The following is an 18012-nucleotide window of genomic DNA, read 5'->3' as shown; positions in this document are numbered from 1 at the left end:
TCATACACATGCATGTGTTTCATCATCTATTAACAAAGTCACTGCCATTGTGTCAACACAATAAAGAATATGCACAGTTTTCTCCGTAACTCTGTGCATATAGCCTCAAGTCATGGTTCTCTCAGCCTTCATTATTCCAGCATTTGGGCAGGATGTCATTAGTGCAGCTTAGAATTTTAATCTGGTTGACAATCCCCCCCGTCAGAGATGGAATGAGAGAGATGTGGCTGATGTTGGGACGGGATAGGCTGGCTACTCCTGACATGGGATAGGCTGAGGGCTGTATGTGTGTTGTACTCTATACTGTTTAGGCTTTAGGCTTTAGATACTGTTTCACAGCATCTAAAGCCTACTCGAACTGCCATGTGATAAGCTTGTGGCAGTTCTATAGAGAGGCATGAGAAAGGCTCTTCAGGGCAGCAAGGCCATCCATTTGATCTAAAAGCATCCAGGATGGACTCATACTGAAGACTTCATATTGTCTCAGTATGAAATATACTATATTCATGTTTATAGAATTTATCACCAATCAACCAATTCATTCACTGCATTTCCAGACCCAATAGTCCATTAAAAATAAGATATAAGATGTCTGAGTGTATAAGAGTTGTCTGTTGTTAAATATACATAAAAAAACTTGTCAAACAATCTTGAAGCTCTTTTGAGGGCAGGTTACAGTATGTGTGTGTTCTGCATGGACCTGCTAAAAGCTAACTGATATAAAAATCATATTAACCCATTTAAAACAAAAAACAATAGTTTAACATATTAATTATAAAATGTATAAATATGTGCAAACACAACTTTAAAATTTTATTAGTATTGACAGCAGTAGTAGAACGTTCCGGAATGAAAACAAAAAAATATATATATTAATAATCACATTGCCAGTACTCTATCCAGCAGGTTCCAGTAAAACCATGGCTCACAAACCCATCTGCCATTCTCTCCGGGGGTAGTGGAGATAGTAGCGGCGGGAGCAGAAGCGGCACCAGCAGTAGGAGTGATAGTAGTAGTAGTAAATAAATCCTTAACCCACACTCTAAACCCTGTCCAGGAATACACCATGGACGTGTTCTTCCGTCAGACATGGATCGACGAACGGCTGAAATTCGAGGGCCCCATTGAGATCCTGCGGCTCAACAACCTGATGGTCAGCAAGATCTGGACGCCGGACACCTTTTTCCGGAATGGCAAGAGGTCGATCTCTCACAACATGACCACCCCCAACAAGCTGTTCCGCATCATGCAGAACGGAACTATCCTCTACACCATGAGGTAACATTGCTGGACAGTGAGCACCAAACCCAGCCAAGACCGGAATAGAGCACAGACCTGGAAAGCAAATCAAACAAACAAGCATCCAAGAATATGCACAGACATGAAAAAAAAAAATGAAGAGTGCCATTCCAAAACAAGACATGTGCCATCTGATACTGAAAACAGGCCTGGAAAGCAATTCAAACAAAAATGACTCCAGCTTTGTTCCAAGAGGAGATATGCATAGCATGAAAAAAATTCCCCTAGAGTAACTGATGGCACAGAAACAGATTTTTTTTTTTTAGATTGGATTATCTAAGAGGATCATCTTCATTTATTAAATGATGATGATGCTATATTTTCTCCATATTATTTATTATTTGAACTTGAGTGGTCAATTACCCTTGCAAGAAATACAGTTAACAATAAGATATATTGCCAAAATATCAAAAACCATTATATATTTTGTTCTACAGAGTTTATCAATCCATCGTACATCAAATTTTTCTTTTTTTGTTTTAGCTGTAATATCAGCCATTATACAGCATCGCGCCACACTGACTGGATCCATTTAAACTGCAATCATTACTTTGCCAGTAACATTGCATTAAATATAAATCAAATACTCATTTCAAACCCTTCTCTATTCTGACAGATTAACTATAAATGCAGAGTGCCCCATGCGTCTGATGAACTTCCCGATGGACGGCCACGCCTGCCCGCTCAAGTTTGGGAGTTGTGAGTTTGTTTTTGTTAAGCCTCGCCGGTCTGACAGATGGTGTCACTCTCAAATGATCACTCTGTCACTGAGTAACTGACTGCCTGACAAGATATAGTCAAAGATTTCAATTTGAAATGTCACATATACAATACATTAGGGGAACTGTAAAATAAATAAATATATCTATGCCAAGAGTTTTTCATTCAATATGTGTCAAGCGTATAGAAGATCAGTCCTGCAAAAATGTCAGAATTGTATCTCTGTAAGGTTATCTGTATGCGTGAAAATTGGTGGCATTAAACCTTTTTTTTCAAAAGACATAGTATAGTTGGGTTTTTTTATTTGTGTTTTTTGCTATTGTTGTTGTTATTTTTTGTATGCTTACTCATTTATTTATTTACTTAATTTCATACCTTTGAGATTGCAAACTATAATGCTTTTAAGCCAGAAACCGGGGAACGTTTTTACCTTTCCCTGTTATCTCCTCAAAGTGTCAAAGTTTCTTGATGATCACTTATGTGAGATGTAGATGTCTAAGTTTTAACAGAGCTCTTTATCCATCTCGTCTAGATGCTTACCCCATCAGCGAGATTGTGTACACGTGGAAGAAAGGCCCTCTGTCTTCTGTCGAGGTGCCACAGGAATCATCCAGTCTGCTGCAGTACGATCTCATCGGGCAGACAGTGTCAAGCGAGAGGCTAAAGTCCAACACAGGTGAGCTGTGAGCCAGGATCAAGTGTGCTACGTGCTGGATCCTATCCATTGTGCAGTATGACTTGAGATTATAACCCTTTCAAGTTCCTATCCTATATCAAGTTCCAGCACTGGCAGGTTTCAACTTTTGAACATGATGTTTGACATGTTTTCTTTTAAAGAATGTGAGCCAGACAGCATGTTTCTCTGAGGTTATGTGATACCTCATGTAGTAACTGTGATATTTTACTCCAACCAAATAATCTTTATTATATCTAAAGTATTTAAAAGTATCTTTAAAATATTGTTATAAATGTTATAAAATGACTTGTGCCAAAGAAATATTTTTAAATATTATGCACTTATTTGCAATTTTAAAACATTTTAAAAACAGTCATCATTAATTTTTGCACAAAAGAGTATTTTTTAAAAGTCAGACTTACTACTATGTCTATGAATTGCTGATTTGCCACCAATAGAAACACAAATGTCTTTGGTGTTTACTCTCTCAGGTGAATATGTCATCATGACCGTCCACTTCCATCTGCAAAGGAAAATGGGATTTTTCCTGATTCAGACTTACATTCCCTGTATAATGACTGTCATCCTGGCTCAAGTCTCCTTCTGGATTAATAAGGAATCAGTTCCAGCTCGGACTGTGTTTGGTAAGATTTATTTAACTCCACTTTACTCCTATGCTGTAGAAGTTCCACTCATAGTTTCAAGCTTATTTCCAAAACAGGACACGGATACAGACTGAAGCAAAATGGAAGTGCACATGCTGCATATCACTTTCTTCCTCAATTGGAATCATTTGGAAAATTTCAAGATTACTCTCATTTTAGCTGCCAAAGATTGCAAGAAATGGTCTTGCAGATAAGTGAGCATTTTGTCTTATAAAAAGCTTTCCTTTCACTTATCATTTTTCGATGATAGCAATTACCTAAAAGTGGATTATAATGTGGGAATAAAATGTAAATCATGCCAATTCACTGAACAGAACCAATCAGTTAGGAATTACTAAATGCCTCTGGTGACATATCTTATACTTTCTGATGAGTCTTAGTTTTACATGTTGCAAGAATTTATATCAAATTTTTGTTCTCACTGCGTTTTCAGCTCTCAAGACTCTTTATTTTCTTTAAGTGTCTAAAACTCAAATGATAATTCTCAAGATTTATTGACTTACCACCCACTGCTTGACCCCAGTGTGAGTCTAGCTCTGTAAACTTTAAGCAAGCATACTTTTCTCCATTTACTGCACTCTGATTGGTTTCAACTGCACAGAGTGCTCCCTAAAATGCATCCTTCTGCAAGAGAACAAAGACAGACACAGCCATCACAGTATGTTTTAACTTTTCTTCATTATCTATATTCTTCCTCCACTGTGGTGGGGCTGAATTAATTGGGAATAAATGTCCTTTTTGAAATTGGTCATGCAAGGGCCGAGAGGGGGAGGATGTTTACTTGGCCCGCTTCCGAGCACTCACAGGTTCCGCTTGCTCACATTACATTACGCTACAGTTGCCACCAAGCTCTAGCCTCAGGAGTAGAGAGGGTGAGAGACACTGAGGAAAGACAGAGAGAGCGAGAGAGACTGAGAGGAATGAGAGAGACAAAAAGACAGAGACAAAGCAAAGAGAGAATGAAATTGGGAAAGTCTGTGAAAGTGTGTACACATTCCTATCGTTTATAATTTCCTTTCCCTCGCGATAAATCTTGACAAACTGGAGTTGAGCGGAGTAACACTGCTGGTCCTTGTAGATTATGGTTCTGTGGTCTGCACTTGTCTCTGGAAGCGAGCCAGCGCTCCAACAAGCCTGCACACTTCTTCAGAGAATAGATCCAAATCATTAGTGTTAGCGTGGAAGTTGAGGACCCATGTGGAACGCACATCTGTGGTGACTCATTAACTTCACTCGTCCTGCTGTTTTCATTTTACTCAATATTGGGTATAGGTTAAAAAAAAAACTGCCCATTTTCTGGATTGATATGTTGCTAAAACAGAGCTCTGGGTGAACACAGGGCATCCTAGATGTCAGATACATATAAAAAAAGATTACCATATACTGGATTTCTTATTATAAAAGCCCAAGCTTTATCCTCAAACTGTGATGCAGTTTATTTCTTAGATTAAAGTCCCTTGCTTATTAGCTCAAACTTGGAGTTACAGTATGTAGTTGCATAGTTTTCTGGTATAAAGCACAGCAAGCAATATAATCAACAAATCCATTGCCTGAGTAAGTTTTATTAATGCTGTGGATGATGTTTATGAGATAGGAGGTTGAAAATGAGAGAAGAGAAGAAAAGACAAATTGCTATATGGGTGTGCTCCACCCTGACAGTACATTAAGCCATAGTACGTTGTGCACTGGATTGTCAACAACCTCTCTAAAAGCTGAAAGTCCCTTGAGCACAAGTCTCACAGACTTAATTGAGTGTGGCCTAATTTGTACCTTGCTTTTTCCTATAAAAGCTCATAAATGCCCCAAGCATTTCATTTCTATCCTGTCTTTATATTTCATCCCTCCCACACTCTTTCTTTCTTCCTTTCTCTTGCCTCTCCCTCCCACCCTGACAGGCTTTCTTCCCATGTTCCCCCTCCCCTTTGCAATCATTTAACTTGTGCTTGAGCTATAGACAGTCATCGCTGGGTGGCTATCGGAGGAGGTTGTGCTCTATTTGAGAGTTGTTAGCTTTCACTGCTGAAGTGGTGTGTAGAAAATGCTTTTGCAACATTATTAGGCACATTAAATCCCCCATAAGCTCCTAGGCTGCTAATGAAATGTGCACAACTACAGCGCACATTTGGTAAAAACATGGACAGCAGTGTTCAATGGCCCTTTTTCCCTGCTTGCTTTAGCTTGATGAAAGTGAATTAGATATGTACTTTGTTAATGGGCCATTAAAAGAGATGTTCATTGTCAGCATCTTTATCTGACTTAATAAGGATGGAATCTGGGTGGGACAGAGAAAATCTGTTTCCACTGATCAAGAGGCTTTTTCCTCAAGGCAAGATTGTAATTCATATTTATTTTTTTGGTATGTTTTGATAGTTTGACACTTAAAAAGTGTTTCTAAAATGCACCTGCTGTGGACCTTTTGTGTGGTCCAAACTGTCAAATCTCCAACAGAAGTAGTAGAAGAAGTAGTTTTCTATACTTGGAGGCTGTGCTCAAAGGGATCCTGGCAGTGTATGCTTCAATCTTAAACCAGTGGCCAGATGTTTAGAAGTTCTGACATAGTTTAAAAAGCATAGAGCAGTCTCACTTCAGCAGACAAACTTTTCAAAAACCAAGTTGCTTTCACTCTCACACCTTTCGATAACGACTAATACAACTGTCCATGTTTCTTTCTTTCATGGATTATCTTCATCTTTCCACACATTCAGACACACGCATCCCCCCTTTCTTATGTTCATCTTTCTATCATCTAACTGACATCTCATATTATGAAATGCTTATTAACAGATAAACACATATTAGCAAATGCTTTGTGGCTTGTGTCTGGTCATCATACTGGATGGCTCGCGCCAGAATTTTTACAGATATTTGGTCTCTTTTATTGGTGTGCCAGTGCGGGGGCACGGGTTAGTCTGCTTGTGGACAGATTAGTATCCCCTGAAGTGACATTTTGGCAAACCTTACTGAGCTGAAATGCCACATGGCTTGACATTCTAGTTATATGCTATGAAACAGAGCTGATGCCATGAGTCAAGGATATTCCTTGGGAAAATCAGTTGTGTACACATTACAATGCATTGGCATTTTTCATGATTTTGTTACCATGTATGATGCAATATCAGCAGTTTTTGCACATTGTTATGTGATATGTTGCAATACATAGTCATATAATTTTTTTTATGCGTAATTTGACAAGAAACAACAATATTTATTTTATCCATCCATCCAAGTGATTAATAAGTGAAAATAATTTGCATTCAAAGCTTTAATTAATCATAACTTGTAGTGTGCGCAAATCATTTGATATTATTAAATACTCTGTGCAAGCACTAACATGCATGTTATAAATTTGAATTGAGATCAATAGTTGATTTTAATAAGGTGTTTTATCCTGAAAAAGTTACTTTTCCCAAACGATCTCCATGAGCTGTATGTAAGATCTGAGTTTCATGCACTATGTATCTTGTGCATTTACATCTTCATTAACATATTGAGACGTATCTTTTCAGGGGTGAGGAATACAGAAACATTTTGGGTTAAATAAACACTTAGATCACTTTTATCAGCTTTCAGACGTCCGTGTCAATTATTCACTACATGCTAAGACCTTGCTAGGAACTATCTGTATCATCTCTGATGCTTTGTGGTCTAATAAATACTGAAGACATGAGTGCTTCAACTGCTACCATTTCCACAGTGTGCTGAATTGATCGCAGATGCTATTTGCCAGATGGTATATTTTCTAAGAGAGTTGAAATGCTAATTTCCAAAAAGATGATGCAGTTTAGTTTGCCACTTAAACAATAAAATATCTACAATCTGTTGGATTGGAGAAAAGACACTCTGAAGTCAAATGGCAGGCTGAATGGTAGCTATTTCACCTCAAGTTGTTTTCTGGTATACACTGTAACATTACATTAGTTTGTGTGTGTGTGTTTCAGCGTCTGGGGTGTTTGTGTTTCCAAATCAAACTGATTGCAATGGTCTCGCATAATCAAGCCTCTACATTGTTTTAGATTCACACACATTCCCCGGCCTTGAGTTATATGGTGGCTTCTCAGAAACACAGAAACAGATAACATAAAAACCTGAACACGTCGAGAATATCCTTGACACACAATTATTTAATTTGCACATATGTTCATGAGTTAGCACATACAGTAACACTGTCCATCCATGTATTATCTGCACCTGTTTATTCTGTGAAGGATCATGAAATGTTGCACTGGTCATAGTAATACTTTTCTTAAATGTGAATGATAATCTTGGACTTTCATATCACTCCCAAAACAGAGGGTTCACAGAAGAAAAAGAAAAGAAAATCAATAAAAGAAAACTGGGAAGAAAATATTTAATTAAAAATGGCCCATTGCTTGATTGAGCCATTTAACTAAACAGCATTAAAGGAATAGTTTGTTATTTTGGGAAATGAGCTCATTTGCTCTCTTGGCAAAATTGAGATGAGAAGATCAATACAACTGTCGTCATCTCACTGTGCTAAGTGTGGAGCTGTGGCCGAGAGCACCTAGAAGCACCTCCAAAGCTCATTAATTAAAATGTCATATCTCTTTTGTGTGATTCTCACAAAAACAAAAAGAAAAATATAAAAAATGAGCAGTTGTGGTTTTACAGGATGTCCAGAGCAGCATGTTCCTAACTTCTGTCTCCTTCCTGTATGCAGGTATCACCACTGTTTTGACCATGACCACACTCAGTATCAGCGCCCGCCACTCACTCCCTAAAGTCTCCTATGCCACAGCCATGGATTGGTTCATTGCAGTTTGCTTTGCCTTTGTCTTCTCTGCCCTGATTGAGTTTGCGGCTGTCAACTACTTCTCCACCCTGCAAGCCAACCGGGAGCTGCGGAAGGCAGCAGCCATGAAGGCAGCAGCTCAGGAGGCAGCAGCTGCAGCGCCAGCTGCAGCCACAGGGAACGACGGAGAAGTTTCCTCAGTAAGTGTGCTTCACTGTTTCACACTTATGTGTTCTGACTAAATTATTAACCTGTATAAACTCATACTTAAGAAAAGGAGCCAGGTGAAGATGGCTGGCCTCAGATCTTAAACAGGTTGCTGTCAGGTGTAAACTTAGTTTCTTTACTTTCTTTTTTGACATCTGGTGGAAACATGATACAAAATTAGGAAAGTACTGATTCCACTTGTTATCCCCTGACACTGATTCTAATTCCTAAACTCAGGGTATCTGCTGATACTGAGTACCGATCCAATACCGATGCACATTTTTCTCTAATTTAAAATCTGTAGACTTCACTGTGTGAAACTGATTCTTCTATTAGTAACAGGTGGCTGTAACTGCACAAATAAGTGGAGACATTACCAACTTATACCAACATATTTTTATGCTTGTGCAAATTTGTATTACATTGTTTATTAAAGTGGATCCTTACAATGCTTCAACACGCACACTGTCACAATGAACTTATGCATGTAGGATACATGTAGCGATAGAATTACTAGTGTTGTGTACTACTACAGATCTGCCAAATTGCACTGAGCTGCTGTTATAAATGGTGATCAGAGCCAATGTTTCACTCACAGTATAGGTAAAAGACTTCACCTGGCTTGACTGCATGCATCTACATCACTTTATCAAATATGCTTTCATCTTTAACAATTTATATAAAACAGTGTTATATAACAATTCCAATTTCTATTCTTTTTCAATTTGCTTGCATCTGTGCATCTTACACTCTTGTATGGATCTTTTTAAGTAATTCCAACTTAGCCATGAGACTTTATAGTTAGACTAACTCAATTAGTTTAGTACCACCAACATTGTTTGCTTTGTTCTCTACAAGTTTAATTAAGTTGAACCAATTTACTTTTAATTTAAAAGTTTTGGTGTTATTAAGTGGTTGAATTACTTAATTTAAGTTATTCTAACTTCTTTATTTTACTTCCATTCTACCCAGAAATGTCCGTGCAAATTGTTACCTTAATTTTTTTTAGTATTAGAAAGTAACTTCAGTCAGAATAAATTACACAAAGCAATTCCAGTTTTATGATCAAATTGTTCATTGTAAAACCAATGTCAACTTATGTACGAATGTTTTAACCGTGAACAATTTTCATACCATTATCTGTGCACAAAATAAAAATGCCCACTTCCAACAATACTTGAACAAAAAAATAAATAAATCAACACCCAAATGAGTTTTAACCAAAACTAACAGTGTATTTGGGAGCTCCAGATGAACACATTAAGTTAAATATTTGCAGGCTTTTACCAGGAAGTTGCCTTTAAACAAGATAAAACAAAAACAACAACATATTCAAATTATTAATGTGGGTTTTGGAGGACCGGTCCCCTAAACTGAATCCGGTGCTTCACTCTCTGTGCATGTTTAAGAATACAATAGAAAAATAACACTACACACTATGTGAAAAGGAATACATAAATTTAGTGTTACTGGTGTTGGCAGAAACACATCAAATGGCTACATGCTTCAATGGGAATAAAGAAGCATGTTTTCCAAGTTACAAATACATAATAAATACATATCTGATACATATCAATAATTCCAAAAAAGAACACATAAAAATATCAGAAATAGATCTGATCAACATACACTCAAATGCCAGTTTATTGGGTCCACCTAGCTAAATCAAATGCAGTTTATTAACAATAAATCTACCTTCATGAGGGTTAATCATATTGAGTTTTTGTTGAGATGGCTTTAGAGAGGTGTTGATTCAACTTTATTGTCATTTTGATGTTGTATAGATTCTGCTTTATGCTATAAAACTATATTGCATTATACTGGTGTGGCACTGTTTAGTCCACCCCATTTATTTCAGTGGGGGAAGACTAAAGATTGATAGCACCCCAATAGCACACAATACAGTTAAACATCGCAAACTGCAGCCTCCAAAATGACCATAAAGTTAAACTAACACCCCTATAAAACTGTCTCAAAACACTGACCATTGTAACATTCATGCTTGTAGGATTTATTGCAGTGCTGTTGTATTCAATTACATTAGTTTTAGTTAGGTGTACCCAGTATACTGCCAACTGTCAACAATACAGCTGCTGGATGTTGCACAACAAAACTTTACAAACATATAACAGTGCAACATCTCCTGCTGAATTTGAAGACAGCCTAATTCTTCACATTTTTTAGTACTACAGTTTATTTTTTACAGACATTACCTTCAGACTGGCTTTCAGACCATCCAGCTCAAGGAATATCTTTTGACACACTTCAAAAGCGTTTTTCAGTTCTTTTTGGTAGCTGAGGTTGAGTGCTCATATCAGCCCCATTAGCAAGGCACAGGCTCTGGGTACGTCCAGGTCTTCCAGGACTTCTGCTCCCTGAATCACGATCCTTGCACTGGCTGGATCAGACATTATGGCACCTCCGGTTACGACAACCTTCATCATTTCATTGGTTATATCCCCACAATCCTGGGATAAGTAGGTCAGAATCAATGTCAGTGTTTTAAGTCATTATATTTAAAACGAGAGTAACACAAAGTATAGTGTGTCTGAACTTAAGTGTTTGATTTACCTACCAACTGCTCTTTGAAGTGATCCTCCTCCTTTACCCTAAGATACACCACTAAGCCATGGATAGCAACCTCTCCTTTCCACAGAATCATCCTGTGAATAAGAAAAAAATGTTAAACTGCTCCTCCATGAGGATGGGTTTTTAATAATTACATTACTGGAAAAAAGGACTGAAGGATGAGGTTTATGAGCCCTGGACTGTACCAATTACCAATCTCTATTGTGTAATCAAATAATAATAAGTTGATAATTTTAAAGAAAGCCATTATAACTCGATTAATTAGTTAGAATTTTCTATTTCAATTATGCATTATAATACTCCAAGTAAAAAAGAAGAAAAAGAAGAAAAACAGCAAAAAAACCCCAAAAACATTAAATTTGCTAATTAATAATTATTCACTATTGTTTGTTCTGTTCTGTTGGAACAAGTGCTGAATGATGGCTGGATGTGGAAATTTTTAAGAAGGCTTTTAAATTTAACTTTGTTATCAAATTTACTCTGCCTTTCATGTTCCATCCCACAATTTGTTTGTTTTCCACTTTAGTATTTATAGTTGTGGTTTTAATTAATGTTTTTTTTTCTTAGCCACTTGGGAGCAGAGGACTAAGCCATAAACAACATCTGACTTATAAGTGTTAGGGTTTCAAACAGTTGCCTTTTAACAAACCCAGGAGATAATAAGAAATGTAAGTGTTCATTTGACATTGTATTTCTGCCCACCTGTCAAATTTAAGCCCAATATTCACTCTCCAGTGACACTTAACTGGCACAGCACCACCCATAGCCTGAGATAATGTATAAATCATGGTCAGCTACAACAACAACATCACCTACTTGTACTGGTCCATGTCTGCCATGAATGTTGTCTCCAGGTTAACAGTAGTGATCATTTTGAATTCTTCATTTATTTGTTTAAAAATAAGGGCACAAATAATTAATTCATTGATTCTTACAATAAGTTATATTGCCTATGATGCTGCGTTTTTTAATGTTGAAGATGAAAAACAAGAAAAAAATCTGCTTGCAAAAATCACACAGAAATGGGCTTTTGTCTTGATGCTTTCCTCAGATGGCACATTAATGGCAAACTACACTGCAAGAAAAATTCAAACGTTTTTAACTACAGTGTCATCATGATACTTATGAAATAAATGTAAAGATTTTAAACTATATTTAGATTGTATTTTGTATTGTTGTCTCGACATGTTGCTGACTGATGAATCTTTCCAAAAGTCTGTCAAATTGTTTGGGTACTAACCAAAAATGTGAAATTAAGGAGAAAAGTTGTGGTGACTACAGACCCATTTTACTGATTGCCAACTTAACAAAATGTGCCAGCTGTCTACCTATCACACATTATGCTATTGTTAAATAAAAAACAAACAAACAAACAAACAAACAAAAACATTTCATAAATGTTGTAATACCTATATGGTTAATTATAAAAATTACTTCTAAAATGTTACAAGATGGTTCAATTGTGCAAACTTAAGTATCAGTTTCTACAACAGCCTGTGTTTGCAGATTGCATTTGGACACAGAATATTCTTTAACTGTGGCTTCATTAACCAACTTTAACCTCACACTAAAATAACTCAAGGGCTTAAACATCAACATGCATCGATTTAAAACCAAAACATGTGTCGTTTCCTACATTTGTTACGGGTTTAAAGGTGCAATTTTTAGTATTTAGTGTCATCTAGCGGAACAGACTTGGCAGAAATCCAATATAATATTCATAAGTATGTTTTCATTAATGTATATTCACTTGAAAATGAGAATTATTGTGTTTTCGTTACCTTAGAATTAGCCCTTTATTCATCTACATAGGGAGCGGGTCCTCTTCCGTGGAGCCTGCCATTGCTGCCATGTTTCTACAATCTGCAACCTCACCGTTAGATGCCATTAAATCCTACACACTGGTCCTTTAACGTTAGTCATGAATGACAAACGGCCCACCCACGAAGCTGTTGCTGACCACACCTTCATCAACGTAGTGCCAATTTTCAATTAGGACAAAGCAATACACTTATTCTCTTACCTTTGCAGTGTTACAACTAAGTCTACAGAAGTTTAGTGCCAATTAATGTCATTCGGCTGCCACTCTAACTGTGAAAACACTGGCTAGCTAAAACATTTACCAACTTTAACATCACTGAACTATCTGAGGACAAGCTATAACTTCAATTTCACTGTTGTGTAAAAATGATTTCTTGCACTGTGATAGAGTTAGTAGTTGTTGTGAATAAAACAAAGCAAAAATAGTTACTCACCAAATGACTTAGCCTTATATGATATTCCATGCAATCCCCCTTTTCTCCCCCTCCTTTCTCTTGTGGAAGCAAAACAAGTCTTGTTTTCTGCTTTTAAAGGATGCTCACTAGTTATACAAGTTGCACAAATTAATACTTTTCTATTGTGAAGTGAAGGCAAAACTGTTTATTCAGAATCAGAACCAGTTGATGGTTGTTTACTCTGTATTTTGCTTTCATTCAGTTTTTTGTATTTTGAGATATTCTGGCAGTTGAATTGCTCTGTTGAGGAATTGGTTTTCAGTCAGTTTGCTGTGTAATTTGTTTTCTTTGCTCCATTGTTTACTGGACTTTTTTTTTAAGGTGTTTGTCAAAATGCTCTGATGAATGAGACTGGTATGTGGCTCTGAGGTTGACTGGTTGTGCTGGTCACTGTGGTGAAGGTCATAGTCAGCTGTCCCAGTGGTTCAACATCCACATAACACTGATTACTCAGGAGAGCCTTCTATGCCATTGTGTTTGGTGCTTCCTGGTTTAGATGGTTTACATTCTTTTTATACTGCTAATGTATAATTTTTCACGTTCTGACTTGACCAGGGAGCTTTTTCAACATATCGCTTTCCCACCACTGTTTACCATTGTGCTTATTTTCAGTCATACTTATATGCAATGTAAACAATGCACAGTATATACAATCTTCCATCCTCTGCGTCATCCCAGAGAAAATTATGTTCTCGCTCATGTCTCGTCTATACCTCCATCCCTCCACGCATACAAAAATGCACCAACATGTTACTTTATTCCACTTTTCCTGTTTCTTCTCTTGTCCCCTGTTGTGCTCTTCATTTATACCCTCTATTCTCTCTTCACAGATTCTCTCCCTGTCTTGTCTCATGCACACGCATATCTCTTTACCAACTCTCATTTGCCTCTCTCCCTCTCTTTTTGCTTGAATGTGCTGTCCATATATACGCACACTGAAACACAATCTCCACTTTATTCATGCTAGTCCTCACAGTCCTACACACATCCACATATAATCTGCAGCACACTTAAACACGTATACAGGCGCATATATATGCACACGTGTAATCTGTAGCAAATGATTCCCCCTACATCCATACAATGCACTCATCCATCTATACAATGTATTATCCATCCATCCATCTACACTATATCTATCATCCATCCATCCCTCTCTCCCAGTCCTCTATTCTGCCCTGTAACTGTGTGATAACCACAGAGAGTGACACGAGGAGACAGCCAGTGGCTCTGTGAACGATGTTGCTGCAGATTATGTAAGAGCCATAGATTAAGGGAATATCCAGCAGATCACTGCAGGCTCGCAAGGAGGAGGGCAGCCACCACACTGAAGCGGAGTGGAGGCTGAGAAAGCTGGCCCAGTCCGTTTTGGTGGAGCAAGATGGAGAGAGGGATGTGAGAGGCCAGTGTGATTTGTTTTTGTGTTGTGTTCTGTGCGAGAGACAGTGTTACACTGAGAGAAAGAGCGAGTGGGAGGGATGCATCATAGAAAATGACTGCTTTCACCAAATATGTAGGAGGGAAGACTCTACATTACACAGAGAAAAGGGAAAAAAACAATGGTGTATCACTGGGAATAGAAATAGCCATCCACCAGTCACGATTTAAAACATTACGACCTGTTATGACTGCTAGGTAAAGCAGGAAAGGAAACCTCACAACAAGACAAATGGTTCTTTTAATGAATCAAATGTACAACTGTAAACATAAAGGGGAAGGGGGTGTTTATCTGTGTGTATATGTGAATTGTCGTTGGTGTGTGAGTAGGTGGTGCATTACGCGGTGCAGGAAATAAAAAATTTGTGGGAGGCGAAAAAGGAGAAGAGGGGAGATAGACAGAGGGGACCTTTATTTAGGGCCAAGCCAGAGGTGCCAACAGTCATAGGAGTGGTGATCACTGATTGGGTGAAGAGACATCCTGATTAAATCAGGACAGCTCTGATTTTCAAGAATTTGTCCCGGTGACCTGGTGCCCTAATAATTAGACTGAATGAGTGCTATGATTTTCAAGCTCAGGCAAGATTGTTGACAATGAAAGATGTCCTGTAGTGTACCCAAAGGTACCCTGCAGAGTTTTCTTACAAACAGTCTTATGTTTACATTCAGTGTTTCACACCAAGACATATTGTGTGTATCTTTGAGTCCTCACAAATCTGTTGATTGCATTTCCTCCCTCGTAAAATATTCATATTCACTCATAAAATAAAAATTGTTTTTTTCATTTTTTAAATATTTTTGACACATTGCAGTCTTCCACTCACTGCCTTTTGCAGGCACATTGCTATGTTTCTTGGCATGCTATCATTACCAACTGTAGATCAGTGGAATAGCATGAAACTGAGGCCCACTTTCCATGACAGACATTGGCTGATGCCAGTTTCACTTAATATCATATTGGACATCACGATTGTCTTTTTCTTTGTGATTTATGGTTTGCATGTACTGCATGTTTACATTAACGCCCTCTGCAGACAGCATGAATGTGTATCACGTCAACAGCTTGCTCATTCATGTGTTTCCTTGTGCGTTTGCTAGACTAGCACGCAGTCACATACTGTAACATTTCCTACTCAAACTTTAGGGAAAAACATCAAAACATTGGTTTTTTTTTACCTGTTAACCAGAAGTGGGGTTGCATCTGCAAGCTATTTTTTGTGATCCTCTGTCTGTCCAGAATGATAAAATGTTTGCATCACATTTAAATCAAATATTTTGTATGTCCAGTGAAGCAAAGGAGCGGAGCAGAGAGGCTCAGTCTGTGGAAATGTTGGATTTATGTGTTAGTTTCACCTCCAGTAATCGTATTATCATTCCAAGAAAACATCTGTGATCTATTTTTTACATTTCTTCTAAGGTTGACATGAGGAACAATATGTGACCGAATCATTTGTTCAGGTTGCAAAAGGCGTTGTGTTGTCACTAGCATGTTTGAAAGCTTTATCGCTTTTCATAGCAATAGCAATGGTCACATAGCAATCCATTGGCTACTTGGTTTGATCGAGTTTCAGTGCAAAATTATATAACTAAGAGATGGGGGAGCCTGATTTGAAGTCATAAATCAGAGGAAGTCTTTTGAGGTGTTGATTTCTTGCATATGTCAGTCCAGTAACAGTACTTTCCAGTAGATGTTGAGAATGTGTTGTGATATCTAGAGAACGTTGTACGGTAAAAGCGAAAAATTACATTTTATTTGCAACTGATGAATAAGTAGTCTATGTTACCACTTATCAGCTTCATTGTTTTCTTGCAGCACATGTGATATCATATAACCTTAACTCTTAACTTTTTTTTAAATCATTTCTTTACTTTCTAAATCTAAACAATGTAAAAATAGTTTCATGGCTGATACTTACTGGCTTGTTGCACATACATTAACATAAAAAAGTAGCCTACATTTACATACACATATCCCTCTCCACCACCTCCTAATAATCATCCACAAGCGTATACACACCCACTCAACACCCACAGAGATGAACCTCGGTGCACTTATTCCCATGCAAGGCATATTGGTAGAGTGCATTTAGTGTAACCTAATTTCATACACACACCTACACATAAACACACTTACATGTAGATTCCACCCACCCCCACACATGCATTCCCACACCCAAACAACATCCCTACATCCATCAGTCAGTGCCCATCCTCCCTGTGTCAAAGTCGGTCTGTTGAAATCTAGTGCAGTGGATAAAGAGAAGAGGAGCTGATCCCTCTGGGATTTGACCAGAAAGAAGCCAAGCAAGCCTGTTGTCATTATCAAAAATAGCTTTTGTATCGGATCAGCTGCACATACGTACAGTACACATGCACGCACACACACACACATGCCACATAGACCATGCAGGGAATATGTATTCACTGCATATTCTTTTACCTCAAGAGAAACCATTATAGTGATAGGTAGCTGACATTTAAAGACACAGCCTGTTGTTGTTAGAGTTTTGGACACCAACCATTGACAACAGAAATTAAATAGACCTTCAAGAGCACATTCCTGTTGAGCATAAATCCTCAATTTCAAATTGTCAATGACCTTACAAATGAGTAGTGATTCAAGAGGATGAAACATACCATACATATTGTAATTCAGCAATGATTGGATTTAAAGATGTGATGACGAGCTGTTAGATCACCTAGAACCACTCCCTCCCCCTGCTGTTATGTTGCTATGGTGTTTTACAAATCTCGATCCAATGCTTTTTTATACCTTCCTCCATGCCATACACCTTTTTAAAGCACCCCATTACATTTTCACCCTCATCTCTTTCAAAGTGAATGCTGAAAAGAATGTTTTACTGTCAATTGCTGTCCCTTAACGAAATGTACTGTGTTAATGAAGCCTGGAGAGAATTTAAGGATTTCGTATTGTTTGATCATAACACAGCATTAGTCTTTCTCTTGCCTCTATCTCTCTCTGTCACACTCTGTACTTAGCAACTATCAGTACTTTACCACAGTGAAAGATGATCTTGTGTTTTACAGATACCACAGTTTACAGTTTTATGGTTTACCAGTGAGGAAGAAAATTATTCTGTATTTTTTTAGACCGAAAGAGAGTCTGTTACTTTAATATACAGTCAATTCAAGTCAAGGGAATTTACTGTATATATAGCAAAATCATAAAATGTTCTCAGAGAGCTTTACAATCTGTACAACATATGGCACCCTCTATCCTTAGACTTTCATTTCTAATATGAAAAAAACCCTTTTTCTTCTGTTATATGTTTCCATGGTTATGCTCCTGACATCAGAGCTTTCCACAGAGCTGAAATGATTAGAATGGTTCAATTTAATCAAATCCACTGTGTTGAATGGTCATATGAACTG

The 18012-nt window shown here is 37.6% G+C and overlaps 1 protein-coding gene across 1 annotated transcript in view; it reads left to right on the top strand.

Annotated features, from left to right (window-relative positions):
- The window catches only part of gabra6b (gamma-aminobutyric acid type A receptor subunit alpha6b), a 31213-nt gene that overhangs the window by 1304 nt on the left and 11897 nt on the right, over positions 1-18012 (top strand). The window contains exons 4-8 of the mRNA XM_044371061.1: positions 1058-1278; positions 1916-1998; positions 2552-2695; positions 3187-3339; positions 8039-8310. Coding sequence (XP_044226996.1) covers positions 1058-1278; positions 1916-1998; positions 2552-2695; positions 3187-3339; positions 8039-8310 — 873 coding nt within the window. The remainder of the gene's footprint in view (positions 1-1057; positions 1279-1915; positions 1999-2551; positions 2696-3186; positions 3340-8038; positions 8311-18012) is intronic.

This window comes from Thunnus albacares, chromosome 13, assembly GCF_914725855.1.
Source record: "Thunnus albacares chromosome 13, fThuAlb1.1, whole genome shotgun sequence".
Lineage (NCBI taxonomy): Eukaryota > Metazoa > Chordata > Actinopteri > Scombriformes > Scombridae > Thunnus > Thunnus albacares.
This window is presented reverse-complemented; position numbering and strand designations above follow the sequence as displayed.